Source organism: Cervus elaphus, chromosome 4 (genome assembly GCF_910594005.1).
Source record: "Cervus elaphus chromosome 4, mCerEla1.1, whole genome shotgun sequence".
In the NCBI taxonomy this organism is placed as follows: domain Eukaryota; kingdom Metazoa; phylum Chordata; class Mammalia; order Artiodactyla; family Cervidae; genus Cervus; species Cervus elaphus.
Genome location: NC_057818.1, coordinates 57,270,382 through 57,284,615, shown reverse-complemented (window position 1 = coordinate 57,284,615; position 14,234 = coordinate 57,270,382). Strand labels below are relative to the sequence as shown.

The 14,234-nt window shown below is 49.9% G+C and overlaps 1 protein-coding gene across 1 annotated transcript; it reads right to left on the bottom strand.

Annotated features, from left to right (window-relative positions):
* Positions 1-8,810: 8,810 nt before the first annotated feature.
* GPR32 (G protein-coupled receptor 32) lies at positions 8,811-13,495 on the bottom strand. The gene is given in 3 exon segments (XM_043900620.1): positions 8,811-8,846; positions 8,849-9,785; positions 13,398-13,495. Coding segments are annotated over 2 exon segments (969 nt in total). The 5' UTR covers positions 9,782-9,785; positions 13,398-13,495.
* Between the last annotated feature and the right edge of the window lie 739 nt (positions 13,496-14,234).

The window sequence follows — 14,234 nt, the reverse complement described above, 5'->3', positions numbered from 1 at the left end:
CCATCTCTGCGGCAAGTCAGTCTCTCTGAGATCAAGGGCCCCGGCCTGACTCCTCCAGGGTCCCCAGTGTCACCCACCACAGGGGAGGCATATGAGAGGAGTGGGTCCCCATTTTCAAGTGAGCGAATCCTTTAACCCTCTATAAACCCAGGTCTAGGGCTTTCCTGGTGGCTCAGTGGTAAAGAATCCACTGCCAGGGCAGGAGATGCAGGTTCGATCCCTGGGTGGGGAAGATCCCCTGGAGAAGGAAATGGCAACCCACTCCAGTATTCTTGCCTGGAGAATCCCATGGACGGAGGAGCCTGGTGGGCTACAGTCCGTGGGGCTGCAAAGAGCCAGACACAAATGAGCAACTAAAACAACAAAAAGAAAGCCCAGATCTTGGTCTGCGTGAGTCTGAGGTGTCGGGGAAATTCAGCACATCATTACAGACCACGTCCAGGCCTGGCGGACCCTGCTGCTGCGGCTGCTCAATCGCTTCTGTCATATCCGACTCCTTGCAACCCCATGGACTGTAGCCCCCCGCCCAGGCTCCTCTGTCCATGGGGATTCTCCAGGCAAGAATATTGGAGTGGGTTGCCATGACCCCTCCCGCGGATCTTCCTGACCCAGGGATCCAACTGGCATCTCTTATGTCCCTTGCACTGGAAGTCAAGTTCTTTACCACTAGCGCCACCTGGGAAGCCCACGGAGGACACAAACAATGAAACAGACAAGGGTGTAGGCCAGCACATTGTCGTCCCTTCACTTTATTCAACGCGAACAAGAACGGGGACCAGGAGACCCTCAGCACGGCTCACCGTGTTGCCCACGGTGCTGAGTTTAAACCCGAGCCTTGATGTCCTGACCCTGGCTGAGACCTCAGGCGAGGAAATCTCTACCCCAGTCAGGCTGCACGAGGACTGGAAAGGATTCGGGCGCTCAGTCAAAGGAACAGAACCTGTGACTGACTCTGCAGCCGCGAAGGGAAGGTTTCAGGTGTCAGGGCGGTGAGCAGTCTCCTGACAGCTATTTTCCGACATGTGATGACAGTCTGTCTGTCTCCCACGACTGGGAACATCTCAAACCAGGCCAGATCGGGGGCACCACCTCCCATCTCTGGGTGCTGAGAGACACAGAGGTACTGATTAACAGCTTGCCGTAATTGCCTCCCTCCCGACTGGGGGGTAAGCCTCTTTCTGTGCGATCCTGCTATTCAGGCTTGTCTTTCCTAGGCTGGGAGCTGCGTGAGGGCAGAGGCTACGGTCTTGGCAGGCATACCCAAATCCCCGGGGATGGCAGAGATTTATACCTACCGTGGGTTCAGTCGGTATTTTATAGGAACAGAGTATGGCGTGGAGGTGGAGGCTGTGGGTCCTGAAGGGTAGAGAACCTTAGCTCCTCCCCTGGAATGTTGGTCCCAACCCTTTGAATGTCAGCCCCCCACCCCCCACAGGAATGTCTGTGCCTTCACAATTTAGGAAAGAAAAAAGAATATTTATTTATCCGGCTGTACAGGGTCTTGGCCTACCCAGGTGGGACTAGTGGTTAAGAACCTGCCTGCCAGTGCAGGACATGTAAGATTTTTGGGTTTGTTCCCTGGGTGGGGAAGATCCCCTGAAGGAGGGCGTGGCAACCCACTCCAGTATTCTTGCCTGAAGGATCCCAGGGACAGAGGAGCCTGGCTGCAGTCTACAGAGTCGCAGAGAGTCAGACATGACTGAAGCGACTTAGCAGGCATAAGGTCTTAGTTGTGGCTCGTGGGATCTAGTTCCCCCTCCAGGGATCAAACCCAGGCCCCCTGCACTGGGGGCACAGACTCTCAGCCTCTGGATGGCCAGAGAAGTCCCTCTTCTTCACCTGTCATCTTTAGTGCCTAGAACCACGCCCTTCATCTGACAGGCACTCAATAAACATAAGCGGGTGGACTGGTGGAGTCAGACCGCTCAAATCTTGAGTATCATTTACTTGCTGTGTGACCTCTGATAGGTTACTTTACCTCTCTGAGCGTCGTTTCCTCATCAAGGGGCACAATCGTTGGCCCACCCTCATAGGATCAAATCGCTGGAGTTCACTCGTTTGTAAAGCTACGCACTAGGACCTGATGTCCAGTACACGCTCAACACCTGTGAGCTTGTACTTGGGGGATGAAGCAAGGGCTGGATCGCCTTCTTGGATCCTCACAGAAATCTTTTTAGAGCAGGATTTTCAGGCCCTGTTTGGCAGAGTGAGAATCCGGGGCTTAGGGCATCCTCCACTTCCCTCTGCCCCTCTTCAAGGGGGGCAGCACAAGGAAATGCCGATTCCGAGCCGGGCCCCGCCCCCAAAACCCACCTCGCCCACCACGACGGACTCTCCCCGATCAAAGACAACAATCTCCCCAGGAGAGTCCTGCAGCTGCTGTGAAAACCACAGAGCCTCCTCGGAAGACTGCTTAACCGATTTCATTAGGAAATCAATGCAAATTAAAAACCTCGCCCGGATCCCACTATTCTCCTCTGAGAAGGCGGAGATCAAAGGGGCTGACTTGGCGGTTGCGTTGGCGAAGCTCCAGGAAACCGCCTTTCCGAGCGCTCCGTGCAGGAGTCTTGCTAGCAACATCTAACACGCCCTCTGACCCTGTCCGTCCCCGAGGAAAGATCTAACAACAGATGACAAGATTGATGACAGCAAATACGTCACACCCCCGCGGTGCCAGGCACTGAACCGAGCGCCTTACCCACAGTAACGCGCCTAATCGACGCAGTGACTCTTTGAGGGCGGTACTGTTCCATTCCCATTTCATGTAGACGGAAACTGAGGCATAGGGAATGAAAGCAACTTGACGGGTGTCACCCAGCTATAAGCATCCCGTCCCTGGTGGCTCAGACGGTAAAGCGTCTGACCGCGATGTGGGAGACCCAGGTTCGATCCCTGGATGGGGAAGATCCCCTGGAGAAGGAAATGGCAACCCACTCCAGTACTCTGGCCTGGAAAATTCCATGGATGGAGGAGCCTGGTGGGCTACAGTCCATGGGGTCGCAAAGAGTCCTACACGACTGAGCGACTTCACTCCTCCCACTCTGCCTTCATGGAGTGTTCACACAGGTATGCATGTAACAGGATGCTATTGTAGGAGAGAGAGAAAGAACCAATTTCTTTATCAGTTCAGTTCAGTTTCGTCTCTCAGTCGTGTCTGACTCTTTGTGACCCCATGGACTGCAGCACGCCAGACTTCCCTGTCCACCAAAACTCCTGGAGCTTGCTCAAACTCATGTCGGTCGAGTTGGTGATGCCGTCCAACCATCTAATCCTCTGTCATCCCCTTCTCCTGCCTTCACTCTTTCCTGGCATCAGGGTCTTTTCCAATGGGTCAGCTCTTCACATGCAAAACTTCTTTATGTATGTATGCTAAGTTACTTCAGTCATGTCCAACTTTTAGCAACCCCATGGACTGCAGCCTGCCAGGTCCCTTTGTCCGTGGGATTCTCTAGGCAAGAATACTGGGGCGGGTTGCCATGCCCTCCTCCAGGGGATTTTCCCCACCCAGGAATCGAACCGGCTTCTCTTAACATCTCCTCCATTGGCAGGAGGGTTCTTTACCACTAGCGCCACCTGGGAAGCCCCAACTTCTTTATGTTACCCACTTCTTTTCTTTTTTTGTTAATTTCTGCATTAATATCTATCCATGCTTTCTTTCAAATGTTAGTGCATTCAAGGACTTCCCTGGTGGTTCAGCGGTTAAGACTCCTCCCTCCCAACGCAGGGGGCACAGGTTCAATCCCTGGTCAAGCAGCTAAGATCCCGCAGGCCACATGGCAAATTAATAATAATGATTCCTCCTATGAAAAATAAAATTTGTTTTAAAAAAATTATAGTGCATTTGCTTTATTGCTCTTTTTCTAGCCTGTTGACTTGTTTTGTTCCTTTCCTTTCTTGTGAGCATTTTTCCTAATTCTCGTTTGCAGCTATAGCTTTTCCTCAGAGTTCAACTTTGGCCCCACTTCACAAGTTTTGCAGTGTCATGTGCTCATTTCTGAGGGCTTCCCGGATGGCTCAGGGGGTAAAGAATCCACCTGCAAAGCGGGCGACAGTCTAAAGAGTCTAAAGAGTCGCCAAGAGTCGGATACAGCTAAGCACACACACACATGCTCATTTCTAAACAAATGACCCTCCAGTTTTATTCTTCCTATTAGCCCGAGAGTTACTTAGAGGGTGTTTTGAAATGTGCGAAACACCTGGATGCTTGTGGTTGTTCCTTGTTATTAATGTCTAATTGTGGATGTGGCCTGTATCGTTTCTTCTTTTGGGAAACAACCTGTGCTAAGCTTCTGACTCAGTCTATTCTTGAGGAAAGTGGAGACTATCTTTGCAGGACTCTGATTTTTTTTTAAGGCTATGAAGTTCGTTATTGAGACAGCTAGGAAATTCCGACTATGGATTGTTTTCATTTATTTCTTTTTGGTTATGCTGGGTCTTCGTTGCCGCGCATGGACTTTCTGTAGTTGCAGCGAACCGCTTCTCTTTGTTGCAATGTGCAGGCTTCTTGCAGTGGCTTGTCTGGTTGTGGAGAACAGGCTCTAGACGCATGGGCTTCAGTGGTTTCTGCACATCGGCTCAGTGGTTTTGGCTCATGGGTTTAGGTGCTCCTTGGCATGTGTCGAATTTTCCTGGACTGGGAATCGAACCTGTGTCCCCTGCGTTGGCAGGCAGATTCCTATCCACCGTACAACCAGGGAAGTCTGAATATGGATTGTTGAATCAGATAATATCAGTGTTAAAGTTCTTGAGGGTGGTGATGATATTATGGATGTCCTTAGGAGACTCAGATTACAGAATTTACAGATAAAATAGCATGATGTCTTTACCCACTTTAGAAAGGTTCAAAACATTCTAGAGGGGCCTCTGACCGCTGAGTCCATCGAGAGAGAGCATCTGTGTTGTGGGCTTCTTCCCTTGGCCTTCCAGACTTCACATCTCCCTGCGGGTCTGTTCATCAGGGCAGATACATCTCTGTGCGTGAGTGTGCATGTGGAGAGATTAGAGACAGGTGGGTGGGTGTTTAAAGAGAAAGACACACAAAGAAGTAGAGAGAGAAGAGACACGGACAGAGAAAGACAGAAATAGAAGCGGTAGAGAGATACACAGATGAGAAAGTAGTGGGGAGAGGGAAAGAGGGTGGAAGAGAAAATATATGGACATGGGCAAATATTAACATTTGATAAATTTAGTTGTAAGTTATACTGTATTATTCTTGTAATGGTAGATTTGAGCTGTTTCAAATGAAAATTTTCAGAGGAAAAAGGCAAGTCAAAAAAAGGAGAGAGAGAGAAAAGATTTAGGGACTTGTCTGGTGGCGCTAGTGGTAAAGAATCCACCTGCCAATGCAGGAGACATAAGAGACGCGGGTTCGATCCCTGGGTTTGGAAGGCCCCCTGGAGGAGGGCATGGCAGCCCACTCCAGAATTCTTCCCTGGAGAATCCCAAGGACAGAGGATCCTGGCGGGCTATAGTCCATAGGGTAGCACATAGTCGGACACGACTGAAGCAATTTAGCACGCGTGCACTTGTGGTCCAGTTGTTGAGACTTCAAGCTTCCAAGGCAGGGGGAATAGGTTCAACCCCCAATCAGGGAACTAAGATCCCACATGCTGTATGGTGCGGCCCAAAAAAAAAAAATTTTTTTTTTAAGATTTATTTTTAAAGTTAGGATAGAGGTTATCTGTGAAGGAGATGGAGAAGTGGTTGGGAGGCAGAGGAAGAGGGACACTGGGGTTGCTGACGGTGCTCCACTCCGTAACGCAACATTGCACAGATGTTCAGTTCAGTTCAGTTCAGTCGCTCAGTCACATCTGACTCTTTGCGACCCCATGAACCGCGCAGCACGCCAGGCCTCCCTGTCCATCACCAGCTCCCGGAGTCTACCCAAACTCATGCACAGATGTTCAGTTCATGATAAATCAGTTCTTCCACTCCTGTTTCTGTGTTGTTCAAAATGTGGATAACATGGAATAATTTAAAGTTTCCAAGATATCACTGAAGCATACTCAAAGCAACCTAAATGCGCATCATACCTGCGGCCACAGTACATCCAGACCAGGAAACACTTGACCACCAGCACTGAAAAATAACATCAGACCTCCTGTATCCAAGCATTTCCAAGCATTTCCAAGATACACTTTTAATGAAACGCCTGCATGCCCACAATGGAAGATAACATACACATGCTCTGTTTGAAAATGATTATGCAGGCTTACCTAGGATATCTGGAAGGATACACAAGAAACTGACAATAGTCTCTAGCAAGAAGAAGATGGAATGGAGGATCTGGAAGGAGGGGGAGAATCATTTTCTTCTGCTTTTTTAAAGGTTCATGTGTTTATTTTTTGGCTGTGCTGGGTCTCCCTCGCTGTCTGCAGGCTTTCTCTAGTTGCGGCGAGCAGGGATTGGTCTTTGCGGCCGTGAGCCGGCTTCTCCTTGTGGTGGCCCCTCTTGTTGCAGAGCATGGGCTCTAGGTGTGAGAGTTTCAGTAGTCACGGCAGATGGACTCAGCATTTGTGGCTCCTGGGCTCTAGAGCACAGGCTCAGTAGTTGCGGCGCTCAGGATTCATTGCTCTGCAGCATGTGGGATCTTCCAGGACCAAGGATTGAACCCGCGCCCCCTGCGTTGGCAGGCGAATCCTTAACCACTGGACCACCAGGAAAACCACTCATTTTCTTTTTGTTACTATGTGCCCACATTGTCTTAAAGTTTTATTTTTTTGATAAACTGATTTCCCAACTTATTTTTAAGGTGCATCTTTCTTTCCTGATGCTCAGACATTGTATGGTTTCACCCTCTCCCCATCCTCGTGAAATAGGAAAGCATTTGGTCTCATTTCACAAAGTCGAGAGAACCGAGGCTCCGGGTGGGGACTTCTCAGGGCTAGTCAAAGCAGGACCAGAACTCATGCTTCTGATTACAAACAAGTAGGATGATCTCTTTTGATTCAGGTGAAAAAAAAAAAATATTTGCCTCTACCTAGAAGCCAGGGAATGGTCCCAGGTGACCAGGGATCACTAGGATTTTTGTTCCCAGAAAAGAGTATTTATTATATACATCGATAGGCTGCTATTGGATTCCAGTAACAGAAAACCTGACTCCAAAGAGCTTTGACAGTAAGGAGATTTATTATGTCGCTCACACAAGTTCAGAGGTTGGCAGCATAACAGTTAAGGAATAGATTCAGCAGCTGTAACAGACACACAAAACAACCGCCGCTTCGATGAGCTAGAAATCGAAATCTCTCTCTTCACGGCATGGATGTTAAGTATTCCAGGGCCAGTATGGGGACATGTCACTTTCCATACAGTTCACCAGCAAGGATGCCATGGCAGATTGCAGAAAGGGCCCCGGTTCTGCACATTCTTCTGTATCTATGCTCCTTTACAATGTCACTTTGCAGATTTTCCCATTGTGAGGTGGAATCTCTTTTCCCACCCCTTGAAGCAAGTCACGTTGAGTAAAGTGTCAAGGGTAGATCTTAGTCTTCCCCTCTCGCTCTTGCAACCCTTCCCAGCCACCACGTGAAAAAAAGAACCCAGTCGGCCTGCAGGATGATGAGAAATATTAACACGTGGCTTGAACAACTCCACCATCCTAGCTGCAGGCCAGCCACTCGCCCAGAAACACTCACTTAGCTGCCCCATTTGTTGTTCAGTCACTCCGTCGTGTCCAACCCTTTGCAAACCCATGGACTGCAGCACGCCAGGTTTGCCTGTCCTTCACTATCTCCCGGAGTTTGCTCAAACTCATCTCCACTGGGTTGGTGATGCCATCCAACCATCTCATCCTCTGTTGTCCCCTTCTCCTGCCTTCAGTCTTTCCCAGCATCAGGGTCTTTTCTAAAGAGTTGACTCATCACAGCAGGTGGCCAAGGTATTGGAGCTTCAGTTTCAGCATCAGTCCTTCCAATGAGTATTCAGGGTTGATTTCCTTTAGGATTAACTGGTTTGATCGCCTTGCAGTCCAAGGGGCCCTCAAGAGGCTTCTCCAGCACCACAGTTTGAAAGCATCCATTCTGTGACACTCAGCCTTCTTTATGAGCCAACTCTCACATCCATAAAAAGAAAGAAAGAAAGTGAAGTCGCTTAGTCATGTCCAACTCTTTGTGACCTCATGGACTGTAGCCTACCAGGCTCCTCTGCCCATGGAATTTTCCAGGCAAGAGTACTGGAGTGGGTTGCCATTTCCTTCTCCAATGAGTGAAGTCGCTCAGTCGTGTATGACTCTTTGTGACACCATGGACTGTAGCCCATAGCTGACCACAAATGTCTGAGGAAGCCCAGCCAAAACAGAAAACTGCTCAGCTGAGCCCTGCCCAAGGTGATGACCCAAAGAAATCACAAAAGGTTATTATTTCAACCCTCTAAGTTTGGAGATGTTTTTTACACTGCAAAGCTAACTGATATACTTTCATTCTAGACAATGGAAAGGGTGAAATGGAGGAATGGAGGCACTTCCATCAAGGGCACTTCAAGGAGGTTACATCAATTACTTTCACTCACATACTATTGGCCAGGAAGTAGTCACAGGGCCATCTTTAGTTGCAAGGGACGCTGGGGAATGAAGCCTTTTTTTCCTTGACTAAACTTGTGATTAGCCTGAAACAAGTAGGAGTCTCACTATAAAGGAAGGTGAAACAGATACCAGGGCGGGGAGCGGAACCTGATGTTTCAAATGGAGAGATTTAGATAAGAGATTGCAGGGAAGACTTCCTGAAAGAAGAGGCAGGATTGGACAGAGTCCGGGAAGTCATGGGGAAGGGGCTGCAAGCTGCACAGGGCTTCCAGCTTGTATCTGAAGGTTTCCATCATCTCCTGGGGGCTTCACCTTGGGGACAGGCTGATTGAAAAACCCCTCCTCGCCAAATGCCCGGGCCAAGACGGAAGGTAAAGACTGGAAAAACTTCTCTTGGAAACCTCTGCCAATGAAGACATAGAGGAAAGGGTTGAGGCAGCTGTTGAAACAACCCAGGGAGAAGGTAGCCCAGACGATGGGCTGCAGCTTATATTCGGCTTGCCATTGCCACAGTCGGACCACCAGCACCGTGTTAAACGGGAGCCAGAAGGCGAAAAAGGCGCTCACCAGCACAAGCAGCAGCCTCTTTGGCCGGCGGGCATAGGCAGAGCCCTCCTGCCAAAGCCGGGTGCGGATGAGGTGGGCACAGGTACTGATGATCGCCAAGGGCGCCAGGAAGCCCAGCAGGATGTGAATGAGGGTCACAGCGACTTTCCCCTCCACAGCCTTGGAGTCATCCCTGGCCCTAGTGGTAAACTTGAAGGTGCAGTGTCCACATCCCTTCTGTTTTTCAATGTCTTGGAAAATCAGGTTTGGAGAGCAAGCGACAAGAGCCAGGAGCCACACACACACAGCCAGCCAGGCTGCTCGCTGTGCGGTGCGGTGGTGTCGGGACCAGAACGGGTGAACGACGGAGATGCAGCGGTCCAGGGAGATGAGGACCAGGAACCAGATGCTGGTGAAGCAGCTGACAGCCAAGAAGGCCATGTAGAGCTTACAGGCTGCAGCTGTGAGGGGCCACTGGCCAGTGACCACGATGTATATGCTGATCGGCAAGGACAGTAAGGCCATGAAGTCTGCAAAGGCCAGGTTGGAGAACCAGATGGTGGTAACAGAGTGCGGCATTCGGAAAGCCATCATCCAGAGCACCAGCGCGTTGGCCACCACACCGACCGCAAAGGACACAGACAGCACAGCGATGGTCAGCTGGCGGAGGCCCTGGATCGTCTCAGGCTGGCACTCGATCTCAGAGGTAGGATTCATCCTTCTGGAGGATAAAGGACCACACGTCAGAGCTACAAGCCCCCTCAGAGGCCCCTCCATTCATTTCTCTGATTCAATACATTTTTTAAAAAATATTTTTTTTATTTATTTAAGTTGCACCAGGTCTTAGCTGAGGCGTGTGGGATCTAGTTCCCTGACCAGGGATTGAACCTGGGCTCCCTGCATTAAGAGCACAGAGTTTTATCCACTGGATGACCCAGAAAGTCTCCCGATTCAATATATATTTTATTAACTGCATCTTATGTCACTCTGATACTGCTAGGTAATTGGAATTGAGTCATATAACAAAACAGGCAGTCATAGAACTTACATCCTAAAGGGGGTGTCACAATGGAAACACGATATATATACTAAAGAAATCCGTGATGTACCACAAGCCCTGTGGAAAAAAGGAATACAAGAGAAAAAAAAGAAGTGGCCTCTGACTTTCGGTTATGTCAGAGCAGCTTCGTCAGACAGTCTGACGTTAAAAAATTATAACATCTGGCCAAAAACATTAAAAAGGTGAAGACATTGGAGAGTGATCAAAATCAAGCATACACTGGAGGAGCGTCTAACCCTTGATGGGGGAACTGGGTGAGGTCCCCAGTGTGAGTTTGCATCTTCTGGGTGTGAACCTTTTGTAACTGCTGCATCCTCTCTGGCTTCAGTATGAGAGGAGAGAGAGTTGTCAGCCAGCAGATCAGTCAGAAAGTGAAAAGAGAGGGAACTGTGGGAGGAAGGGAGGCCCAGGGCAGGTAAAGTCCAAAATCTGCATATGACTTCATCCAAATCCTTGCCTGACTAAATTATTTAAGTTCGAGGGAGACCCCAGGATGCCTGGTGAGAAAGCAAGAGCTGGAATTTGCAAGCACTAAGCAGAGATTTCAGTCGTTTGCCCACCACAGAGGTTAGCGTGTAGAGTTTTGAGCAAAGATTTGAAGGAGGCGAGAAGAAAGCCGTGTGAATATCCGGAGGAAGAGTGTTGCAGGTAGCGTTAACAGCCGTGCGGAGACCCTAAAGTAGGACCACGCCTCCTGAGTCCAAGGAGCAGCGAGAAGGCCAGTGAGCGATGGGAGAGGGGTTGGAAGTGAGACGAGACAGGGGATAGGGTCGGTTCATGCAGCGTCCTGTGGGCCACAAGGAGGACTCCCCCACCTTTTACTGGGAAGGAAGTGGGAGCTGCAGGAAGACTCTTGGCAAGTGGAGGGACCGGTTCTCAGTTAGATTTTAACAATCGCTGCAGCTTCTGAGTTGAGACTAGATTGAAGGGGGCTAGGATGGAAGCAAGAGGCCAGTGAGAAGGTGTCTGCAAAAATCGGGGTGAGCGATGGTGGTGACTGTGATCATGGCGATAAACATCACAGGAGGTATGTGTGTCTGTGTGTGTGCGCACGCGTGCACTCAGTTGTGTCCAAATCTTTGCTACCCGAAAGAGTAGCCCACTCTACTGTAGCCCACCAGGCTCCTCTGTCCATGGAATTTTCCAAGCAAGAATACTGGAGTGGGCCGCCACTGGCTACTCCAGGGGATCTTCCCGACCCAAAGATCGAACCCGTGTCTCTTGCGTCTCCTGCATTGCAGGTGATTCTTTACCACTGCGCCACCTGGGAAGCCCCATCAGAGGAGGCAGTAATAAGCATATCTTGGATGTATCTTGAAGGCAGAGCTGACCAGATTTGCCAATGGGCTGGGTGTGCAGAGTGAGGGGAAGAACAGAGTCAGGGGTGACCACAGACAGCTGAACAGCTGGGATTTGGGGCTCCAGAAACTGATGGGGAAGACAGTGTTGAGGTCAGGGCGGGGTGGGGGTGGTGCAAGTTTAGGATAAGACCAGGAGCTGAGTGTTGGACACGCTGACTTTGCCTGTTAGACACTCAAATAGGCAGTTAGATATTGGCAGTGAGATTACAGGAGAGCGTTTCCAGCTAGAGATATGTGGGCATCGTTAAAGTTTGTGTTCTTTTTCCTAAAATGCTTTTTATAATTTATTTATTTTTAACTGAAGGATGATTACAATGTTGTGTTGGTTTATGCCACACATCACCATGGATCAGCCATATTGAATTTCTTGTTCAGCTTTGAGCCTGACTGTGAACATCAAGGGTTAGTGTAGAGAGAGAACAGGCATCTAGTGTTGGAGAAAGCATGTGAGCTTAGATGTGGGACAGTCATAGGCTGAAATTCTAGTTGAGAGGCTGGCTGTGTGATTGTGGGCAAAGAGCTTTCCTTTTCCGAGCCTCAGTTTTGCTCACCCAAGAAAGGGGTATAGAATCCTCAAACACCTTTCTCTCTTCCCTTAAGTCCAGTTCACCACAAAGCCTGGTTGATTTTGCCTCCAAAAAGCCTCTTCTGTCAGTACACTTCATCCTGTCTCCCCAGCCCCTCCGTCCAATGGAGGGGAGTGGAGCCCCAGCGTCTCCCACTTACTACCGATCTTTCTGCTCCTATACTTTGATCTCCTGCAAGCCATTTGTCACACTGCAGCCAGAATGATCCTTCAAAAGCCCAACTCAGGGACCTCCCCTTTGGTCCAGTGGTTAAGACTCAGGGTGCTTTCACTGCAGGGGATGTGGCTTCAGTCCCTGGTCAGAAAACTAAGATCCAGCATGCCCAACGCAGTGCAGCCAAAAAGGAAAAAAAAAAAAAAGTCCAACTCAGAAGCTACACTTTGGGGCTTCCCTGGTAGCTAAGTGGTAAGGAATCTGCCTGCCAATGCAAGAGACTCGAGTTTGATCCCTAGTCCTGGAAGATCCCACACACCTCAGAGCAACTAAGCCCATTCACCGCAAGTATTGAACCTGTGCTCTAGGGCCCATAAGCTGCAACTACTGAAGCCCTCGCACCCTACAGCCCGTGCTCTGCAACAAGAGAAGCCACCGCAGTGACAAGCCCGCGTGCTGCAGGGGGAGAGCCGCCCCACTCACCGAAACCAGAGAAAACCCTGCTCTCTCGCGCTCAGTCGTGTCTGACTCTGTGACCCTCTGGGCCATAGACCGCCAGGCTCCTCTGTCCCTGGGGATTCTCCAGGCAAGAACGCTGGAGTGGGTTGCCATGCCCTCCTCCAGGGGATCTTCCCGACCCAGGGATAGAACCCGTGTCTCCTGCATCTCCTGCATTGCAGACAGATTCTTTACCTGCTGAGCCGAATGCCTGGCAGCAATCAGACCTGAGTTTGTGGGATTCGCTGATTCACGTCTGTCTCCCCCACAAGACTCTGAGCTTCATAAAGGCAAGGCTAGTATGTGACTCATTCACGAGAGCCTAGCACATAGTAAGCACTCAATAAATAATTGAAAACTGATTGTCTAAGGAGGACAGTCTCTCCTTGTCCCCCAGAGGATGGAGTCATTCATTTAAAAGTCTAAATATACGCATGGAGCCCACAGTGTCTGTCACACACTCTAAGCACTGGGGGAGCAGCAGTGATGAAAAATCTCTTTTCTTGGTGGAGCTGACGTGAAAGGCACAAGGAAGCTCTTAGCCTGGAGGAGGTGTTTCAGAGCTTTTCATCTCTTTTGCCGACACCACCTCCTGGAACCCCCCTGCTGCACTTCCCCTGTCCTCGTCTCACCTCCCACCCTCTGAGCCCCCTGAGGCTTTCCCCTCCAAATACCAGTTCCGCGTGACCATTTCCCGTGTCCGAGGGCAGGGGTGTCAGGCTGGGGAAACTCTGTCTGTCTCCTCCGTCCGTCCTGGGAAGTCTCCAGCCTTGAGCCTGTGTTGGAGTCAGGGGGCATATGACCAGAAGATGGTCAGTGAGTTTGGAGCAGATAAGATCCAGGAAACAGTGTTGAGCAAGAATCGTGGCGGCCCCAGAGATCAACATCAGAGCCCACGAAGCATCAGTAGATGTGGGTCCTGCTAGACTGTGGAGGCTGGGAGCTTGGTGGGACTAGGAGGAGAGAGGCTCCAGACAGACCATTTTGCTGCACCGCTCCAGTCCCCCTCGTCTGTCCTTTCTAACATCCCAGACCCCTACCCCCCCTCAGGAAGAAAATTCAGCCTGCTTATCCCTACGTTGGGGAGCTCCAGTTGACCTTCTCTTAAGAAATAATAGTGGATGCAATGGTGGGCAAGGTTTTTCCTTGTGGTTGTTCAGTCACTCAGTCATATCCGACTCTTAGCAACCCCACGGACTGTAGTACCCCAGGCTTCCCTGTCCTTCACTGTCTCCTGGAGTTCGCTCAGATTCATGTCCATTGAATCAGTGATGCTATCTAACTCTCTCATCTTCTGCCACCCCCTTCTCCTTTTGCCTTCCATCTTTCCCAACATTGGAGTCTTTTCCAATAAGTAGCCAAAGTATTGGAGCTTTGGCTTCAGCGTCAGTCCTTCTAATGAATATTCGGGATTTCCTTTAGGATTGACTGGTCTGATCTCTTTATTGTCCAAGGGACTCTCAAGAGTCTTCTCTAACACCGCAGTTTGAAAGCATCAGCTCTTTGGCGCT